The following is a 20,392-nucleotide window of genomic DNA, read 5'->3' on the forward strand; positions in this document are numbered from 1 at the left end:
GATTGTCTAGGGGAATATTTCCTCCCAACAGCAGTGTAAAAATCTTAAAACAACCCTTCCCCTTTAAGATAGTCAAGCCCCAGAAGCTCTGAAGACAGGAAGTCTAGGCGTACTGGCAAGAATGTAATAAGGGTGGAAAAAAACAAAAGGAGATTGCTTCTAACTACTGGTTCTCCAAACTGCTTAGAAAGTTAACAAGGGGTTCTATAGAACCAGACAGAACTGGTAGAATCCCACCCTGGCTCAGTTGCTTCTGAATCTTCAGCCCCTTATTAATATAAATTTAAGCAGATAGGCATAAAGTCTTTAAAATACTTAGAACAATTTTTCCAGTTATTATACTTGTTATATTAGTTTTCTATAATTATTAAACTGGATCGTATGTTTGGGTACATTTGGGACTGATTTTTATTATTTGAGTTTAATGTGCTGTGTTCACTTCTGTGTGTTCTCAGCAGAAATACAGACAATAAAGTAGTGCCTATAAGTAAATAATCTCCTGTTTTTTCTTGTATGCTTGCTCTTAGTTTTTAGCAGGGATTAGTTTACATTTTTGGTATCTAGTAAAATAAAGGATTACTTTATTTTAAGATACTTGGAGAAAGAACATAATGTTTAGCATGAACAAATGAAGCTAAATATGGACTGGCCATCAACTTTTAACTTATTAATTTAAAAGTATTTGACTGGCTATAGCCACATTTTAATTCTTCTGTCCCTGAACACAAATATTAAGACAGACTGCAATTATGTCTTGGAAGGAAATCCATTCCATCCATGAACAAAGATGTACATCTTCACACACTGTATCATAGTTCAAATTAAGCTCTTCAATAACATGCTAACTCTGTATGAATGAAAATGTTTCAAAAAAATCACAATTCATTTAGAGAATGATAGGTTCCAGATCCTTACTGGCACTTGCATAGAGAGAGAAAATTGAAGTACTCAACATAAAATGTATTTTAACAGTGAGGTATAAATATTGATAATCTGGTAATTTATCCTTGGCAGCTAACATCACATCTTAAAACCAAAGCAAGCAAGAGTTTTTTATTTTTGTTTACAAGTTATGTGAGAACCCCTCAGGTTGTCAAAAGCACAAAGATATTTGAGTAAACAGAACTTAACCAAGAAATAGGGCACACTCTAATAATTCAAAAACACTCTTCTTTTTCTTCAAACTGACCTATCCCTTTCTTATTGCAAAGTCTTGAGTTCTTGGTGCTGCTTTAATGACTTGCCACTTATTCTTGTCATAACTATATGAATAGCAAAACCGAGAGAGAAAGAACAGTTACGGAAGAAGTGGGTGGACAATACAAATATGTGTTATACATGCTAAACCTCACCTCCACCACCTGCATACACTGAGAGAGTGAGAAAAAAAGACATTTCAGGCTTGGGGATTGAGCCACTGTTCACAATTCTGAAATATTTTCTTCCTCTACTGGTATTCTATCTATTATGACTCCTCCAGAGCAAAGGGTGGATAAACATTTGCAGTTTAGTCAATGCTTCTAGGTGAAAGATAAGGATCATCAGTGAGGGCCAGATATAAAATAGTGGTTCAAGGAAAGAATTGTGTAGTTAGAATTAAATAATTGGGAGCATCTGAACTCTCACACAATGTGTCATTTTTCAGTTTAGACAATCTTCCTTAAACGTTAGAGCTTAAGAAAGCTGACCAAATTCAGAAAGAGATATATTTGAGAATCTAAAGCTTATAGCAATTAGAGTAACAGAACACACATATCAGGAGCCCAAAATAGCAAAAGAAAACTAAAGTAAGTCAAATTACCATGTTATTTTTTAAAAAAAAAGTAGAGTAGCATCCTTCTTTATTAATAGATTAATAGATTAATTCTCCCCTGTTACCTACCTGTCCTAAACATGCATGCAATCAGCCTTCTGGCAACAATTGATATGGGAGAGAAGGGGGAAACTGTGGTATTTAGAACTAACAGGGAAATAGGCTTGATCTCCTCTTTTCAAACTGTAACTTCAGTCTTTATATGAGTGATCCAACCAAGAATTTCTGATGCCTATTAGAGGAGTGATTTAAGAAAGACCCTGGAATCAACATCAAAATCAATTCTCATAATCCCTTTTTATTCTGCATTAAATCTCTGAAGGAAATTGTTATGAACTGCATATGATGAGAGGGCAAAGATATTGTGATCCTTAGCTGTGAGATTTTGTAGACATTTTGACAAATGCAATAAAAATAAAATAATATAGGAAATGGATGGAATTGATTTAGAACGACTGCTAGAATATATATAATGAATATTTGTAAATGTTGGGGAAAACTGAATTCAGACATTTAAGAAATGTCATTTTTGCCTAGCCAGGCTTCAGTAAATTTTGTCCAAGGTATTTATATTTCCATTAACTGCAGAAGTTACAGTAGTCACCGTGTTTGTCTAGCACGACGATTGGAGAATCCATAGAGGGGTTGACACATACCTTTCTGCCCAGAGACTGAGTCCAACTGTTTTTGCCACACTCTTCATCAACTGTCACTCTCCCCAGTTCACGACTCAGTCTTGCCCTAGAAGGTTGTGGCAAAAGATTGGCCTGTAGTTCTCTGGATAGAAAGAGTTTGTGGTTAAAGCTGACTTCTTGTAGTTCAGGTTAGCTTTCTGGCATTTTAAAGCACTACGGAGGCAATTTTTTTTCCTTTTTCTTCTCTGCTTCCTGGTCTTCGTTGTTATTTCCCTGTAGCCACTGCTTGCTACCAGCCTCACATAATGCCAAAGGGAATAGTTTTCCCACACAAGGGCAACCACCACGCCTAGGGTGCCCTGAGCTCAGCCACCATTTTTTCCTTTTAAAGTCAAGCCGCTTCTCAGCTGTTTTTATTGTCTTTTACTTTCGCGGTAGCAACGCGGCTTAGCGGTTCCTGGCAAGCTGCTTGTTTAACTTGCTGGCTTGATTGACAGCCTCCTTGGGGTCTCTAGTTCGTTTTGCCTTTTGTGATTCCGTTGTTCTCCCATGAGCTGTTCAGAGAATCCAGGAGTGGGGAGGTGCTTCAGTCTCTACATGTCTAGGCTGGGCTTAATTTGTGGAACGCTCCTCCTCCTCCACGGGACTCCTCCCCAGCGTTCTCCAGTTTTGGCTCAGCCTCGTGAGAGATAGGCAGTGCTTGTGATTCTTCCTTGGCCGAAACAGGAAAAATTCTTTCCTTGCTAGCAGGTTTGAAAGTTAATCAGCTTGTCTTTAGAATCCTTTAGCCTTCTAATCACATTGCAATCTCTCGATGTTGGCTTGCATTACAGAGATCGCTCGCATTACAGGGAAGCGCCAATTCGCGCCCAAAGCAGCGGGAGGCTTTGACGCTGCTCCGCACCCCCTCCCCACAACCGATCTTTCTACCCCTGCCATTTTGACAGATTGCCACAGAGTTTCTTTTACCCAAACAGCGGCGTGAGCTCTTTGCTCCCAACAGAGTCGTATCGCTTTCCTTCCCCTCTGAACGCCACTTGGGGTGGAGGATTCAAATGCTTAGTGCCTTCCACCCTTCCCTGCCGTTTAGCCTTATAGGAAAAGCCATCAGAGGCTTTTCCTTCACACGGCGAGAGTTTGCTGCTGGGGAGCGCGCCAAAAGATTAATAGCCGGAGGCCATCTTTTCTTACAAGACCTCGTGGCCGCGTTCCTGTATTCCATTTCATGCTGTGTGAGGTAACTCTGTCCCGAGCAGAGGTTCCCTTCAGGAACACTGGGGACCATTATACCCTTGTCTTGGTTTTTTTCTACATTCGAGGCTATTCTTACAGTTAAATTGTTGGCTTAACCCTCACAGCCCAATTAACCTAGTGGCACAACAGTGAGTACCTAGGCCTGTGTCCACCTGTGCAGGAAAGCTGTTGAAGGCCTCTACCCTTATCAATCTGGGCCTTTAGGCGTTCTCAATTTGGCTGTTTGGTTTCTCAGCACTTAGCATTGTACCATTTAATTAATATTCATATACATATTGCCATGTGTGTGCATATATATATATATATATATATGTTTTCTGAGGTTCTCAGGGTATTTATATGTAGATCTTTGGTTGTTCTAGGTTTTCTCCCAGCGTAAGATTTGAAGTATCTAGGCAGCGTTTCGATGAAATCTCATTCATCATCTTCAGGCTTCTGTCTCCAGCTCTGTGCTTCTCAGAGTAATGGAGATTGCAGCTGCTTCCTCCTTTTAACTGCCAGTGGGGTGGAACTTGATTGGGTGGGGCTTGGCTGTGTTCTGATTGGGTGGGGTGTGTTCTCATTGGTAGGGGGTTTGGCTGTGTTCTGATTGGTTGGGGGGTTAGCCGTGTTCTGATTGGTTGGAGCGTGTTCTGTTCAGGAGGGCTTGGTTGTGCTCAGGTTAGTTTTAGTTGCTGGGGATTTGAGCTGGAGAGTTGTGATCTTGCTGTTTTGCTTCTAGTTCGTGGTCCTGCTGCACATCTTCATAGTGGGTGATGGTTTGCTTCATGTTGGCTCAGAGGGTTTGAAGTGGGTAGTGATGCAGCTGCAGTGCAGCTTCTGGTCCATAATTGGTTTCTCATTTTCTGAATGGGTGGGAGTCTGTTTAGATTCCCACCCATTCAGACTCCCACCCATTCAGAAAATGAGAAACGACCATGGACCAGAAGCTGCACTGCAGCTGCATCACTACCCACTTCAAACCCCTCTGAGCCATACATGAAGCAAACCAACACCCACTATGAAGATGCAGCAGGACCACGAACTAGAAGCCAAACAGCAAGATCACAACTCTCCAGCTCAAATCCCCAGCAACTAAAACTAACCTGAGCACAACCAAGCCCTCCTGAACAGAACACGCTCCAACCAATCAGAACACGGCTAACCCCCAACCAATCAGAACACAGCCAAACCCCTACCAATGAGAACACACCCCACCCAATCAGAACACAGCCAAGCCCCCCACCCAATCAAGTTCCACCCCACTGGCAGTTAAAAGGAGGAAGCAGCTGCAATCTCCATTACTCTGAGAAGCACAGAGCTGGAGACAGAAGCCTGAAGATGATGAATGAGACTTCATCGAAACGTTGCCTAGATACTTCAAATCTTACGCGGGAGAAAACCCTAACAACTAAAGATCTACATATATATATATATATATATATATATATATATATATATATATATATATATATATATATATATATATATAGTTATATGGTTATATAATACAACAACAATAATAATAATAATTTTTCTTCATGATAATATTTTAATATCAATAAAATATTATTACTGAGATACGACTCATTATAGATAGGTATTATTCAAAAAAAAAAAAAAGAGGAAAGGGGGCAATAAAAACATCATCAGGGCAACTGGTCTGTACTCAGATCAGGCCCCTGGGCATGCCAACCGCCTTCACAGTATTGCATTGTATAACAAGCATACTGCAATTCCAACTTCAATCGAAATGGCAGACGGTAGCAGCTCTCAGGCCTCATCCTTGAAGGTCAATGCCAAATCTCAGCACGAACCTAAGCAGGCTAAAGGGAATTCTAAAACTTCAGAAAGGCATGCCATCACGCTCCATAAAGCTTTACAAAAACAGATGGATAAGTGTACAAGGGAGGTGCACAAGGTCTCACAGGACTTCCCCTCCTCCAGTCCAGGTCCGTCTACCTCTTCCCACCCTCCTCCTCCCCTAGATCTCTCCCTCTCATCCAGGTGCAGCTTGGCTCCCCAAGGCCAACAGGCCCAAGTATCTGGGACACCAACCACGCGAAGGGCTCCCGAAGCTATATTCACTCCGACGGCTGCCAGTCTTCGTCAGGATGACATTCTTCCAGAGGAAGTTCCAGAGAGGATGAAGGCCTGGATGGAGCTGGCAATCCACCAGGGAATCGCAGCAGGTCTTCAACACGCAGTTATGACCAGGGAATATCCTGTGATCACCGATTATGATTCCCAATCGCTGAAGTCATTAACCAGGTCGGAGCAGCACTATATCCAGGTACATTTACAAGGGGAGGTCCCCCTCCAAGGGCCGACTGAAGAGGAGGAGGAGGAGGAGGAAGGGGTGGATCAAATTGATCAAATGGAAGAGATTGCATCAGGATCAATACATGACAGCGAGCCCCTGTCAGAAGCAGACCCCTTAGAAAGGGGAATGTCTAAGGATGAGGGCCTTGTTCCTGACCAACCTGTTTTTACAGGCTTATTCCGCCCACAACTTTTCAGATCTCTCTTGTTTAAGGCAAAAAATATTGCACGCCTAAACAAGCTGACCCCTTCTACCACTCCAACTCCTTCGGAAGAGGGACCAGAAGATCTAATTTTCAACCAACCAGTAGTCGAAGCAGAGGTGATCCCAGTTTCTCCCATGTTTTCAGACCTGGTATAGAAACAGTGGGCCTCTGCAGCGGTGTACCCAGCCCCGACTGGATATGACAGGAAATATTTCAGTTTGGCCCCTGATTTCTCAAAATTATTGAATACTCCCGAGGTAGATGAATCTATAGTGGGATTACCATCCTCCTCCATTCCCAATGATGCACTGGAGGCATTAAAGGCGGAGGAAAAATGGGCCGAGCTAGCCCTACGCAGAGCCCATCAGTCTGATGCGTGGGCCATCACAGCAGCCATGGCCACCTCCTTCTTCACCCATTCTTCTCTCAGATGGCTGCGCCTCTTACAGGAACATGTCCCTAATTCCAACCTTAGAGCGCACCAAGATATTGCTAAACTTATATTGTGTTTCTCCAACAATACGACCTCCCCCAATAGGAAGACCCAGCATGTTTTCTAGGCATAAAATGAAATTAAGCCCCTCCCCACATTTAGACCTATTTTAAAACATGCAAAATGGGGGGAAGGGTGGGGGGACTTGCCGTTAGGAGCACCCCACAGGCAGCAATTCCTCACCACCAGCTGTCAAGCCACAACCTGGGCCTCTCCATCACCATTCATTAGGCATTATAAAATAGATGTGTTTGCATCCACTGATGCCTCCTTTGGCAGAAGAGTTCTGCAACAGGTCCACAGGGACCAGGAGGAGATTCCAGGCCAGACGGAGTCCCTCCCGTAGGACAGGCCAAGATTTGGTATGTCCCACTACTGGATGCTCTGAACAGCTCATGGGAGAAAGGGCATTGGTACTTACCTGACAAGCCCATTCTCTTTGAGCTGTGAAGAGCATCCAGCCCCATCCTTTTTTCCATCTGGTGGAGTCCTGTTTCGGCCAATGAATTGTTAGGGCATTGAGGACAAGGGCGGTTATTTCTCTTGTCTTCGCCAAAACTGGGGAACGCTGGGGAGGAGTCCCGTGGAGGAGGAGGAGGAGCATTCCACAAATTAAGCCCAGCCTAGACATGCAGAGACTGAAGCACCTCCCCACTACTGGATGCTCTTCACAGCTCAAAGAGAACGGGCATGTCAGGTAGGTACCAACGCCCTTTTTTTGACTGAGCCCTGAGAGAAGCTATGGGCGTTTGTGTGCTGGCTTGCCGCCATTTTGCCCATTGCATCTTAGCCCTGGTTTTGGAAGGGAGGCAGCACTGCCATTTTTTTCTGAAGCTCTTTTAACTGGCTGCAGACAGAACAGCTACTCCTTTCTGGACTAAGGGAGCTGTCAAGATGGCTGATCAGATTCTGAAGCTAACAGCATGGCTGAGCAGGGAGATTCTTCAGCTGCTCCCAGAAAGACCAGATCCAGGAAAGGCAGATCAGCCTTGTATCCCAGGGAAGCTGAGCAGGTTCATAGGGCCACTTCTCCCACCCATTCCCTCAGAAGCAAACCTTCTGTAATAGAGGAACCTGGCCAAGTGGAACAGGGCTTCTCTGATGATGACTTGGACTTGGTACCAGATCCCCCCACTTCACTGGGCTGTTTTGCCCAGCATTGTTTAAGTCCCTCCTCCATAAGGCCAGTGCCATGTCCCAAATTGGGACTAGTCTGCCCACAGTGTCAGGTCCTTCAGTGCCTCTGGTATCTGATAAGGCTGTATTTTCTGAACCTGTGGTTATGCAGGAAGACATCCCCTGCCCCAGGCTTTTTACTGAGGTAGTTCATAAGCAGTGGTGCCAACTGGGCACCTTCCCTAAGATGAGAGGAAATGACAGGAGGTATTTTAATATGGTCCCCTCTTTGTCTAACTCCTTACAGTTGCCTTCAGTGGATGATCCGTTAGTCTTCCTAGTTTCTCCTTCATCTGTCTCTGGGGACATTGCTGAGGCCATGAGGGCTGAGGACAGGAAGGCAGAATTAAATTTCCACCGCACTTACCGTGCCAACGCCTCGGCAATTAAGGCAGCCACTGCCACCTCTTCTTTTGTTAGGACCTCCTTGCTTTGGCTTAAGGAGTTGCAGGTGAGGATTCCCCCAGAGGAGACATGCATACACCAGGATATTAACAAGCTGGTGGCAGCAGCCAAGTTTTTGGTGGATTCCTCCCTTCATGCTGCTCATCTCTCCTCTAGGGCCCTCACCTCTAATGTTGCTTCTCACCACCTTTTATGGTTCCGCCAATGGCAGGTGGATGCAAAGACAAAATGGAGGTTGGCTTCTGTGCCTTACAAGGGGTCCAAACTCTTTGGAGAGTCCTTGAACCCATTTCTTACCGAAAACAAAGACAAACATAAGGTCTTGTCCGTTATCACAAGAAGGGTGGATTGGAGAGCTTCTCCCTATGGTCACTGGTTTCCCTTTCATCCACAAGACATAGGGGCCGACCACTCCTAATTTCATCATAGTTTCCCTCACAGATCCGACCCTCAGGATAGGTCTTCCTTCAGAGAGAGATTCAGGTAACAACAACAACACCTCAGGCCAAGTGGCCCTTTCATGGGGGTGGGGGGAGCCCTTTCTGTCGCTTCAAGTGACTGCCAGAGCTCTCCCACTATTGGCGGGCATCTAATCTTGTTTGCCCACCAGTGGGAGAAGATGACTTCAGACTTGTGGGTTCTGAACACTCTAAGATTCGGCCGAACTCTGGAATTTTTCTCCATTCCTCCGTGGCACTTTGTCCATTGCCCCACCTCCAGGAACACCACTAAGAGAGATCTCATGCACAAGGCGATCCAACATCTCCTGGAAATCCAGGCCATCAAGCCAGTCCTGGAAGATCAATGGGGGCACAAATTCTACTTGATTGTCTTCCTCGTTCCGAAGGCCTCGTGGGGATGGAGACCAATTCTGGACCTCAAAAGGTTAAACGTCCATTTGACGTACAAGAGGTTCAAAATGCACTCTCTGCAGTCAATCTTGGACGGCATCAGAGAGGGCGATCTCCTGTCATTGATTGATTTGACAGAGGCTTATCTTCACATTCCCATCTATCCCCGACACTGATGGTACCTCAGGTTCTGTTACTCGGATCTTCACTTCCAGTACAGAGGTCTACCATTCGGTTTAGCCTCAGCTCCCAGGTCATTCACAAAGGCACTGGCGGCACATCTCAGATCCATCCCGGTGCCTCTCCAGTGCTACCTGGATGACATTCTCATCCAATCGTCCTCGCCCCAGCTTGCTCAGCAGCATCTAGAGACTACAATCTGTGTTCCACAGGAACATGGATTCTCCATAAATTTTCAGAAAAGTCATTTGATACCTATTACTCGACTGCTCCATCTAGGAGCAGTGATAGACACCAGGCTGTGCAAGGTCTATCTATCCCAGGAGCGACTGGACATTATCAAGTCCTTGGTCACTCAAATCAGGATGGAACGTTTGGTTCTACTGGCAGTTCTGTCTCAACTTCTGGGAAAGATGGTCTCATGCATAGCCATTGTTCCTTGGGCCCAATCACATCTAAGAACTCTACAATGGTTCCTTCTACCATTCCAGAGGAAAAGGAGCAGCAATTCCAATGCCAAGGTCAGGGTTCCATTAGAGATGCTCAGATTCCCCAGGTGATGGGTGTCCCCAGCAATAGCCAGGGGGACAGTATTCAAGGAGCCCAGCTGTCTGACCTTGACCTCAGATGCCAGCCTCTTCAGATGAGGAGCCCATCTCCAGCAGCAGCTGGCTCAAGGACAATGGTCTCAGGCATACCTGATGAACAACATCAACTGGCTGGAGCTCAGAACCATCCACATTGTCCTTCGTCTCTTTGAAGCCATGGTAGAGGAACAACAACTATTGATCTTGACAATGTAGCCACAAAAGTGCATATCAACCAACAGGGGGGCACCCACTCAAAGTCTCTCATGCGCGAGGTGGACTACCTATTTCTCTGGGCAGAAACTCACCTGAGTTCCATCAAGGCGGAACACATCTCAGGGTTGACAAACATGCAGGCAGATTTTCTCAGCCAGAGCATGGTGGACCACTCCGAGTGGCAACTGAAGCCAGACATCTTCCAGGAACTGTGCAGGAGGTTCGGCCATCCAATCCTGGACTTATTCGCCACCCCAACGAACTCTCAACTGCCCCGATACTTCACGAGGTTTCCAACCCCAGGAGCAGAGGGAGTCAACGACCTCCACTGTGCGTGGCCCAGAGGCCTGTTGTATGCATTCCCTACTCTCCCCATCATACCAGGAGTTATCAGGAAAAGGCCGAACTCTTGCTGTTCGCACCCTATTGGCCCAGATGGCCATGGTTTGCAGACCTCATCAGTCTCTCTCTGTGTCGCAGCCTTGGAGGTGGTGCACTCCTTTTTGAGGGGGGCGGTCAATTTAAAGCCACCTATTGTTCACAGGTATCCAACCTGAGACTTAGCTAAGGTTTTACATATCCTTACCTTACCACCTTTCAAACCTCTCAGGTCTACGAGTCTGCAGTTTTTGTCTTTTAAGGTTGCCTTTTTAGTCGCCATCACATCAGCCAGGCGAATCTCGGAATTGGCTGCTCTGTGAGAGAGAAACTCTGGACCTTCCATGCAGACAGTGTGGTTCTCTGTCTGGATCCCTCCTTCGTCCCCAAGATCAACTCCTGGTTCCACCGGGCCCAGGAGATAGTGTTGCCAAATTTCTGTCCAGGTCTTTCCCATCCGCTGGAACAGAGATGGCATACTCTGGACGTAAGGAGGGCCTTACACAGGTACATAAAATGGATTTTACCTCACCAAAAATCCAAATCACTGTTTGTCTCATTTCAACCTTCTTCTCTGGGTTCAAAGGTCACTTCATCAACCATAGGCCGCTGGATAAGGGCATGTATTGCAAAGGCCTATGAGACACTGTTGATTCCAGTCCTCAGACAATTAACCACCCACTCTATGCAAAGCACCGTGACCACAGCTGCATGGGCAACGCAGGCTTCGATCAAGGAAATCTGCAGGGCGGCGACATGGTCCTCACCATCTCCCTTTGTGAGCCACTATAAGTTGGACACCTTTGCCTCAGCTGATGCTGCCTTTGGGAGGAGGGTGCTTCAGAGAGTGCATGTAGCTAGGGGGACTCAGGCCTACAATCCCCACCCACAGGGACATCAGGCTTTAGTATGTCCCATCTATGGATTCTTCAATCGTTGTGTTGGAGAAAGAGCGTTGCCTTACCTGAATACTTGTTCTCATCACAACGATGGAGAATCCATTCCCTCCCTGGGAGGTAGTCAGGTCCTTCATTTAGCAGAGGACGACCAGAGGAGTCAATGCCACAGAAGAGTCCTACAGAGTGCTGCGCCTTAGTCGTGAACTGGGGAGAGTGACAGTTGATGAAGTGTGTGGCAAAAACAGTTGGACTCAGTCTCCGGGCAGAAAGGCATGTGTCAACCCATCTATGGATTCTCCATCGTCGTGATGAGAAGAAGTGTTCAGGTAAGACAATACTCTTTCTGTCCCATAGTAATAGGTGTAATCTAACATATGCAAATATGTGTAGCTATTCTTAACCCTTATATCTATCCCCTGGTCTGTTTTGCCAGACAAGATATACAATATTTTTCAGGCTGATATTTTTGAATCATGCAGATTTTCCTGTCTTTTTTAAAAAATACTGCCTTTTAATATAAAATTATTGGGAAACTAGCAGGAAAAGATCTCCCACATGACACAAAAGTGCTATAGTATCTGAGAATGCTGATATAAGAAATAAAATTTGTATTAAACTTATTAAAAGCATCAAAACAATGCTGTAATTCAACTGAAAAACTGCAAAGTATTATCAGTGCTGCCTGATTGGAAAGAAGACAGGCAACAGCTTGCATTTGATAATATTTAATGGCATACAAGAAAATAAGTGTATACACAAATGGGCTAAACCCATTGCTATCATCAATATTGAAAAAATAGCAAAATAGACTGAGTGTTATTAAAATAGACTGAGCATTAATTTTATTTTAACTTTTATCATAATTAAGAAACTATATTCCCCATTATACAAATGGAGAGACCTGTCAAATGTAAAGATTAGATGAATATTGCCATACTGCACTGTGCTGAGGGTGGATACTGACTAATAAAGCATTCTGAATAAAATAAATATATTTCAGGAGAATTTGAGTCATATGAATTGGACTTGATATGTGATTGTTCTATTTTGGTTTAATATTTACATTATTGTAATATGATTTTAAGAAAAAGAATAGTTTCAAGATAGTAATGGGATGTATTATATACTGAAAATTTGGAATGTATCAAGTAATTTAGAATTTTGGATTTACTAAGCTTGGAGTATGCAATGCAAGACAATTTTGTGTTATTGAAAAGAAATTTAAATCTAAATTTAAAATTTTGAATTGAATTATTAGTTTTAAATTCAAAACTTTGAATTATTGAATTTAAATTTAAAATCTTGAATTTAATTATTGGATTTAAATTTAAAATCTTAAATTGAATCCTGGGAAGACTGAGTGGCTCTGGATTTTGGGATCTTCCAGTTCAGGGACTATACCATCTTTGATGCTGAATGGGACTACCATTCAGATTACCATAAGTAGACCAAACTTGGGGATTGTCTTAGATTTACAACTTTTGCTCAAATAATAAATGGTAACTGTGTCTAAGGGGAATTTTGCACAGACTTGCATTATGACCAATTATACCCATTCCTGCTCTGCTTATAATTATTCATATCCTGGTCACTCCAAAATGGACTAATATAACATGTTCAACATAGGCTGCCCTTGAAGAATATCTAGAAGTTTCAACTAGTTTAATGCACAATGAAAAGCTATGTGCTCCCCTAGTATGTTACACCTCTGTTCCATGAATTGCATGAGTTGCTTATGGGTCCAATTAAATCTGTTGGTTTTAATCTTTAAAGGCCTTCATGGCAGGGGGCTAAGTTATTTAAGGGACTATCTCCCCCGATTATATCTGTTCTTCCCATAGAAGAACTAGAAGTAGAAGAACTAGAACGAGATGGGCCTTTTCTCCAGGGCACCTGCCCTGTTCCACCCCAATGTGAGATTGGCCCCATCCTTGACATTCTTTCAAAAGTCTTTTAAAACATGGATGTATTAGCACGCCTGAGGATGTAAAGGGAATGATGATTTGATGAGATGACTGCATTGTTTTTTAATATCAGTTCTCTGTAGTTATTAAATGTAGCTATATTAATGTGATAAATAAATGGTTTCACTTTCAGCTTCTGAATCGGGCATCAATATAATAGAAAGATTATTAATATGATTCTAAATGGGCAAGATTTAATTTCTTTTTCAAAAATTGATTTGATTTTACATATCTATGGTAATACACATGTTTTTTGTGTGCTTACAAACTTTTTACTTATTTGTATATTGTAAAAATAAAAAAATAAGAAATTTTTAAAAGTAATCTTTGAGGAAGGGAAAAATTCAGCATATGAGAAAGTATTTTTCTTCTTTAGCAAAAGCTAAAGTTCATGTTTCTGGGAAATAAAACAGCTGATTTAGACTGCCCTTTAAATAGCCTCATGTGATCATGAAACAATATTTTCAGAGGTATATTTTTCAAGGAGTGCTAGGACAACTATATGACTATAATGAAAAAATACAAAGAAAAAAAATCTTAGCTACCAGAATAAATCCCCAATCAATGCCAACATTACCACATTTCTTCTACTGATCTGGAAATGGTGCATTGCCTAGCAAAAGGATTGGGAGATATGATATGGCTTGGCCAACATATTTTATATTAATCATGGATAACATGTTTTATACACATTATAAACCATTTGATATATTCTGCCCCACATAGATATATTGTCTATGAAGTAAATAATAGAGTAGGGAAAGGGAGAGATTAATTTAGTCTTTAAAATGGAAAGCAGATTTAGTAACCATTCCAACTGCTGTGGTTTGAAATCCCTGTAGACCTGTCAAACTAAAAAGACAAGAGTGAACGCAAAATTTTAAAGTGAGTATGCAGTACAAATGAATTTTAAAAAATATTAGCTCATGGGTATTGTGTAAAGATCTCTGTGATAGTTTAGCAAAATAATCCAAGTAGCAGAATTTATATTAATGGATGTAAACATTTCTATGAAGAAAAAATATCCTTTTATGTGTTCTAATAAGGTCTTTTTTAAAAATTCTGAACACAGCTGTTTGTTTCACTGTCTCTCCAATGATGCCAGATGCCCAGTTCATCAAGGAAATGCAGGGAAACAACGATTTGAAAGCAATTAAAAGTACCGAGACTCATATTAAAATGTGATAACACTATCCTAGTGGGAATTCAAGGCACCACTGGATTTCTGACATTTCTGTGTTGCCAAAGATGAACATGTGTTAGAAATGGAGTTCCTCCTCCCCTTGGCACCAAATGAGGATGAGTGACTATCATATGGGAATTTTATTCTGAAGCCAATGAAGAAAATTAAATTTATATAAGACATTTTTAAAAATATTCTATGTAATCAAACTTGTTTTTAAGAAGAAAAAAGCTTTACCTTAAGCAGATTGTTTTCATGAACATGAAGCAAATATTAACCAAACCAATTCCACTGCGAGATGGGAGGCAGAGAACATCACAGCCATCAACATGCAAGGTCTTATTATTCTTATATATTTTTTCCAAGTAAAAGTGTATAGCAGTTATGTATACTGTTTTGTCCAGTCTCTGGCATGTCTCTGCTAATTGATATTAGGATTAGTGACATCTAGTTTAGAAGCAGTCATGTTGCCATACAATGATTTTATAAACTTATTTTCAGGTAAGGAGCAATCTATGAAAAATGTCCCTCACCTGAAAAAGCATATCATTACACATAGTCCTCAACTTACAACCATTTGTTTAATGACTATTCAAAGTTACAGCAGCATTGAAAAAAATGACTTATGACAACACATATTTTCAATGTTTATGACTATTGCAGTATCTCCATGGTCATATGATCAGAACTTGGATGCTTGGGAACTGGTTCATATTTATGAAGGCTGCATGTCCCAGGGTCATGTGATCATCTTTTGCAACCAAGTCAATGGGGAAGCCAGATTCATTTAACAATTGTGCTACTAACTTAACAACTTTTCTCACTGATAGACCCCAGTATGTGAGAGTTGGAACTAATATTTCTAACACCATGTTTTTGAACACAAATTCTCCTCAGGGCTGTGTCTGCTCAGTCTGCTGTTGGTCTCCTGGCTGATCCATGACTGTTGTGCAATGTTTGCTACCAACCATTATTGTGAAGTTTGCAGATGATACAACAGCAGTGAGCCTTATTCAGGATCATAATGACGGTAATTACCTTCATTGTGGCACAGCCATACACCTCTGTGTATTAATAATTCAACTGTGGAGGTGGGTAATAATATCAAGTTTCTGAGTATGCAGCTAAAGAGCAGGTTAACCTGGTCACTCAAACAGTGAGACACTGGTGAAGGGGTCACAGCAGCCCCTGTATTTTGTATGTCATATGAGAAGAGCAAATCTATCTTCCCCTCTCCTTACCACTTTTTTTAGAGGGATGATTAAAAATATCCTGTCATATTCAGGGGTGGGCTGCTGGGGGTTCACAGAGGTTCGGGAGCGTCCCTAGATAAGATTCTGTGCAGTTCGGGGGAACCCCCAAATCCCATCCTGGCTGGCCTCACCCATCCCTTCCCTTCCGCTCCCAGGAGTTCCATGTGGCCCATTTTGGATCCCAGGCAAGTCTAATGACCCCATAGAGGCTTGTGGAAGGTGAAAAACAGGTCTTCCAGAGCCTGGAAAGGCCATTTTCGCCCTCCTAGAGGCTCAAGGAAAATCTCTGGAGACTGGGGAGGGCAAAAACGCCACCTCCCGTGGTGCAGGAGGCTGACTAGGCCACACCCACACAGCAACTGGGCAGAGAATCCATTGCTAAAATTTTTGAAGCCCACCCCTTGTTGTATTACTGTGTGGTTTGAAAGTATTACTCTCTGTGCAGAGAGTGGTGAGGACAGCAGAAAACATTATTGGAAGTTCATTTCCTTCTATCCAGAACACAGCATATAAGCAATTCTTCACTGCAGTATACAGGATTGTCAGGGACGCTACATATCCTCTCTATGATTGGTTTTCTTTGTTGCCTTCTAAGAGGAGGCACTGCAGTTTCCAAAGCAAGTATCAAATTTGTTAACTCTCAAGATTGTTTTTTCCACTATATATGCAAAACAGATTATGTGTATGTATGTGTGTGCGCGTGTGTGTGTAGTATACATATGTACCATTTCTTTTTGTGGCAAGAAGTAACTGGCCATGTGCTACAGAGAACCTGAAATCTGTAGCATTTAGTCTGCAAGCCATGTCTTTTAAAAATATTTTCCTTCTACAAATCTGCTGTAAAAAGTTAATATCCACCCCTCTCCTAAAATAATGAAATATTCTAGGAAATATTTAAAAGGCAGAATATTTTCCCTAAAAGAGAAATAGAAATCTTAAGGGACACAGAAACTGAGCCCCAGCAGATATTTTGGTGCCATCTACAAGACAAAAGACTGGGCCATCTTATCTACAACACAAAAGACCTTAAGCTCCAGGGTGACTGGATTAGCCCTCACTCAGATCCAAACTAGACAAAGCCATTAAGCCATAATAGGAATTGCCCCAAACCCCTTTATTACATCACCCAGCAAGATTTAACCAAGCCTGGGACTCAAAACAACCTACAAAGTTACCCCTGCATGGCCCCATGGGAGTCTGACAAGCTATCAGGACACATTTCTTGCCTTAGGAACAGGAAGCAAGTTTAAAGCCCAACAGAGGGTATAAATCTCTCTCCCTCTCTCAACCATGTGCTCAGTTTTGCCCAGGACTCAAACCATGTAATCCTGTCCACCATTAAACCATCCTTCCAAGCAGTCTCAATGCTTCCCGTGTCTTTCTTCCCAGTTGGAACTGAACCCAGATGGACATTTCTTCCAATACTGCCAAGAAAGGGACCATGCTGAACCTATCAAGGCATTTAAACACCACGAATTGCATTTGATTTTCTAAATGTAAGAACTGACATACACAAAAATGAAACACATATGGATCTATAGCACTTTATTATCAACTATACTAAAAATGACTGAACATTAAGTACATTTTTACTGAATTGTAAAAAAATTATAATTCTTTTAAAAACAGTTTATAATATTACATATAAATTAAAAAGTTTTATAAATTTATCTTCTTATACTTCACAATTACCCTGTCCCAATGCTATAAAGTAAGGAGGAATAAAACAAGAATCACATACTAAATCCTAGAGAAGAAAAATAAAAGGAAAAGTGCCTCTAGGAAATGGGGGGAGGGGAGAGGGATATCAAAGAACATGATGGAAAAGTCTGCAAGACTTTTACTTAAGAATAACTGATTATATAATACTATAGATTTTTTTTTCAAACCAATTGAACTGAATTGAATTACATGGTAATCAAGCAAGCTGCCAAAATATAGGAGATCCATGTCTACACTATATAATGAACTGTAAAGAATTGGTGAGGGAGGAAAAAGAGATCCCAGGATAACATGTTAGGAATTTTTTTTTTGCTAGCTAATAAAGTTTGCAGATTTATTTTCAATGTAATATACTATTCTATCATATGTAAAAAGACTGTTAGTCTACATCAGAGGTATCAAACTTGCAATAATATGTCATCACATGGCATATCACAACTTTTTCCCCCTTCGTTAAACTGGAAGTGGGCATGGCCAGTGTGTGACGCACCGGCCAATGAGCCACGACTTTGACATTCTACATCGTCATCAACTTTCTTTAAAAAAAATTAAATGTACACTTACCTCCTGGTAAGAATCCCCACTGATATCTAAAATAAAACAAATGACAAAGACCTGTTGAAAAACAGAATCTACACAAATGTTTACATCCATAAATATAAAGTTTGTATTCAATTGACTATCCTGTTATTTCTAGACATCTTAACAGACTATATATTAGGCAATTTTTAAAGTTCCATTTTGTATGCATTTACCTGGACTGAATCTTTCAATTATTCTTGTTATTAGTTTACTATTTTTAGCAAATCCAAATCTAGAGAAGTGAAACTAGTCAGACTTGATCGAACAAATGGAGATTTTTAAAATGTTCACCTTAAATACACTGTACTGGTCATCCTCAACTTACTATACAATCTTTCATTTTGTGATCATTCAAAGGTACAATGGCAATGAAAAACTATACTTATGATAATTGCAGCATCTCCCATGGTCACATAATCAAAATTTGGATGCTCAGCAACTGGCCTATATTTATTTAGGTTGCACTGTCACAAGGTCGTGTTATCAACTTTTGCTATCTACTGACAACCAAATTCAATGGGGAAGCCAGATTCACTTTACAACCATGTTACTAACTTAACAACTGCAGTGACTTATTATCAACTGTGGTTAAAAAAAAGGTCATAAAATGGGCAAAATTCACTTAACAACTGTCTCACTTTGCAACAGAAATTTTGGGTTCCATAAGTCAAGGACTATATGTATTTTCAATCTTACAATTTTTTTTTCAAAGCTCTAGCATCTTTCCATGATGAAAGATCAGTAGCAAGTATCTTTTGATACCTAACTGTAAAACTGATGAAAAACTGATATTAGCACTAAGATTTTTCTGGAAGAGTTCTTTCAGTTGAAGGAAGCTCCATTATCACATTAAAGTACAGTTTAGGGCAGACTGACACTTTCTGCTTGGGCTATCACTAGTACTGACCATCACCACTTCCTGACTGCAGACATTTTCTTCTTTCTATTTCAGGCCTATTGCAAATGCCTATATTTCCCAGGTGCCATTCAAATCTGCTGTTGGCTCCTCCCAAACTGTCTGAAGTCCTTTACAGCAGTGGTTGCCAACCAATGACCGCAGCCCACCGGTGAGCCATGAGAAAATTTTGGTGGGCGGCAGAGAAATGTCCCCCCCAAAGCACCCCCCAAAACAATTAATCCAGACTGCCTGGGAACACAAGGCTGTGCCGCCCACATGGTCCGCCCACCCACTGGCCCCCACCCTTCATCTGAGCGCAAACCTTACCTTGAATAGAGCCACGTGAGCTGGAACTGGAAGGTAAGACCAACAACGGGGGGAATCTCACAGGGTGGCTGGCTAATGGTGGGAAAGTTGGTCCCTTATTCCAGAGCTGCAGTAGTCACAGGACTGGCCCTTTGGTCATCCCGGAGCTGCTCCGGAATGACCAAAGGGCCAGTCTTGTGTCTACTGCAGCTCTGAAATATGGGACCTGCCCATGGTGGGGTTGGAAATCTCGCCAGCCATGACAAGGTAATGTTGTTGTTGCAGAAACAGTGGGGCATAGTTAAACCACCACATCTCTGTTCCAAGCTGAGGGTTGCAGCCAAATTCCCTGCTCGGTCGGTGTTCTGGGAAGACGTGACTCAGGGATAAAGGGGCTTCCCTCTCCATGAGCAGGCAAGTCAGCAGGGCACTGCCCAAACTGATGTCTGAGGCTCAAAGGCCCTCTTCCTCCAGCCTTGGAAGGAGTGCCACTTCCTACCCTGACCCCTTTGGGCAAGCCCAGCCGGGCACCACATGTTGGGTCTGGCAGTGGATGGGGAAAAGCTGTGCCTTTCCGCACTTCTTGCAGGGCCTGCTGGCGAAGCACCCCTCTCGTGCACCTGCCATTGTAATTGGGTGCGTGAGGGGAACACATTTCATGTAAGGAGGGAGACACACTCCGTGCCCATTGTTGTGAGCCAAAGGAAACTGGCAAAGTGGTGATGCTGGTGAGTGAACTGATGCGTCCAGGGAGGGGAGTGCATAGGAGATGGCAGTGTCAGAACCCTCCCTGACTCTTCCCTGAAGTGTCTTGCACCAGCCGAATCACCTACCCTGAATGCTGCTGCTGCCACCACTTCCCACCTTGCTTGGAATGCTTGCAGTGGCACTTCAGAAAGGACAGTGGCAGCAATGGGGGGTGGGCTAGCAAGGCTTCCCAGAATTCTCCCTGGTTCTTTCCCAAAGTGCCTCGTACTAGCCGACTCTCCTGCCCTGAATGCCACCACTGCTCCCCACCTTGCTTGGATGTCTCCCAGGGACAGGAGTTTGGCCAAACTCCTTCCTGGATCAGAAGACTGACCGATCGACC

The 20,392-nt window shown here is 42.6% G+C and overlaps 1 protein-coding gene across 1 annotated transcript in view; it reads right to left on the reverse strand.

Annotated features, from left to right (window-relative positions):
- The window catches only part of SKAP1 (src kinase associated phosphoprotein 1), a 502,719-nt gene that overhangs the window by 409,802 nt on the left and 72,525 nt on the right, over positions 1–20,392 (reverse strand). The window contains exon 3 of the mRNA XM_087915468.1: positions 18,081–18,106. Coding sequence (XP_087771594.1) covers positions 18,081–18,106 — 26 coding nt within the window. The remainder of the gene's footprint in view (positions 1–18,080; positions 18,107–20,392) is intronic.

Source organism: Pseudonaja textilis, chromosome Z, assembly GCF_049901715.1.
Source record: "Pseudonaja textilis isolate UNSWEBS1 chromosome Z, rPseTex1.2, whole genome shotgun sequence".
NCBI classification, from domain to species: domain Eukaryota; kingdom Metazoa; phylum Chordata; class Lepidosauria; order Squamata; family Elapidae; genus Pseudonaja; species Pseudonaja textilis.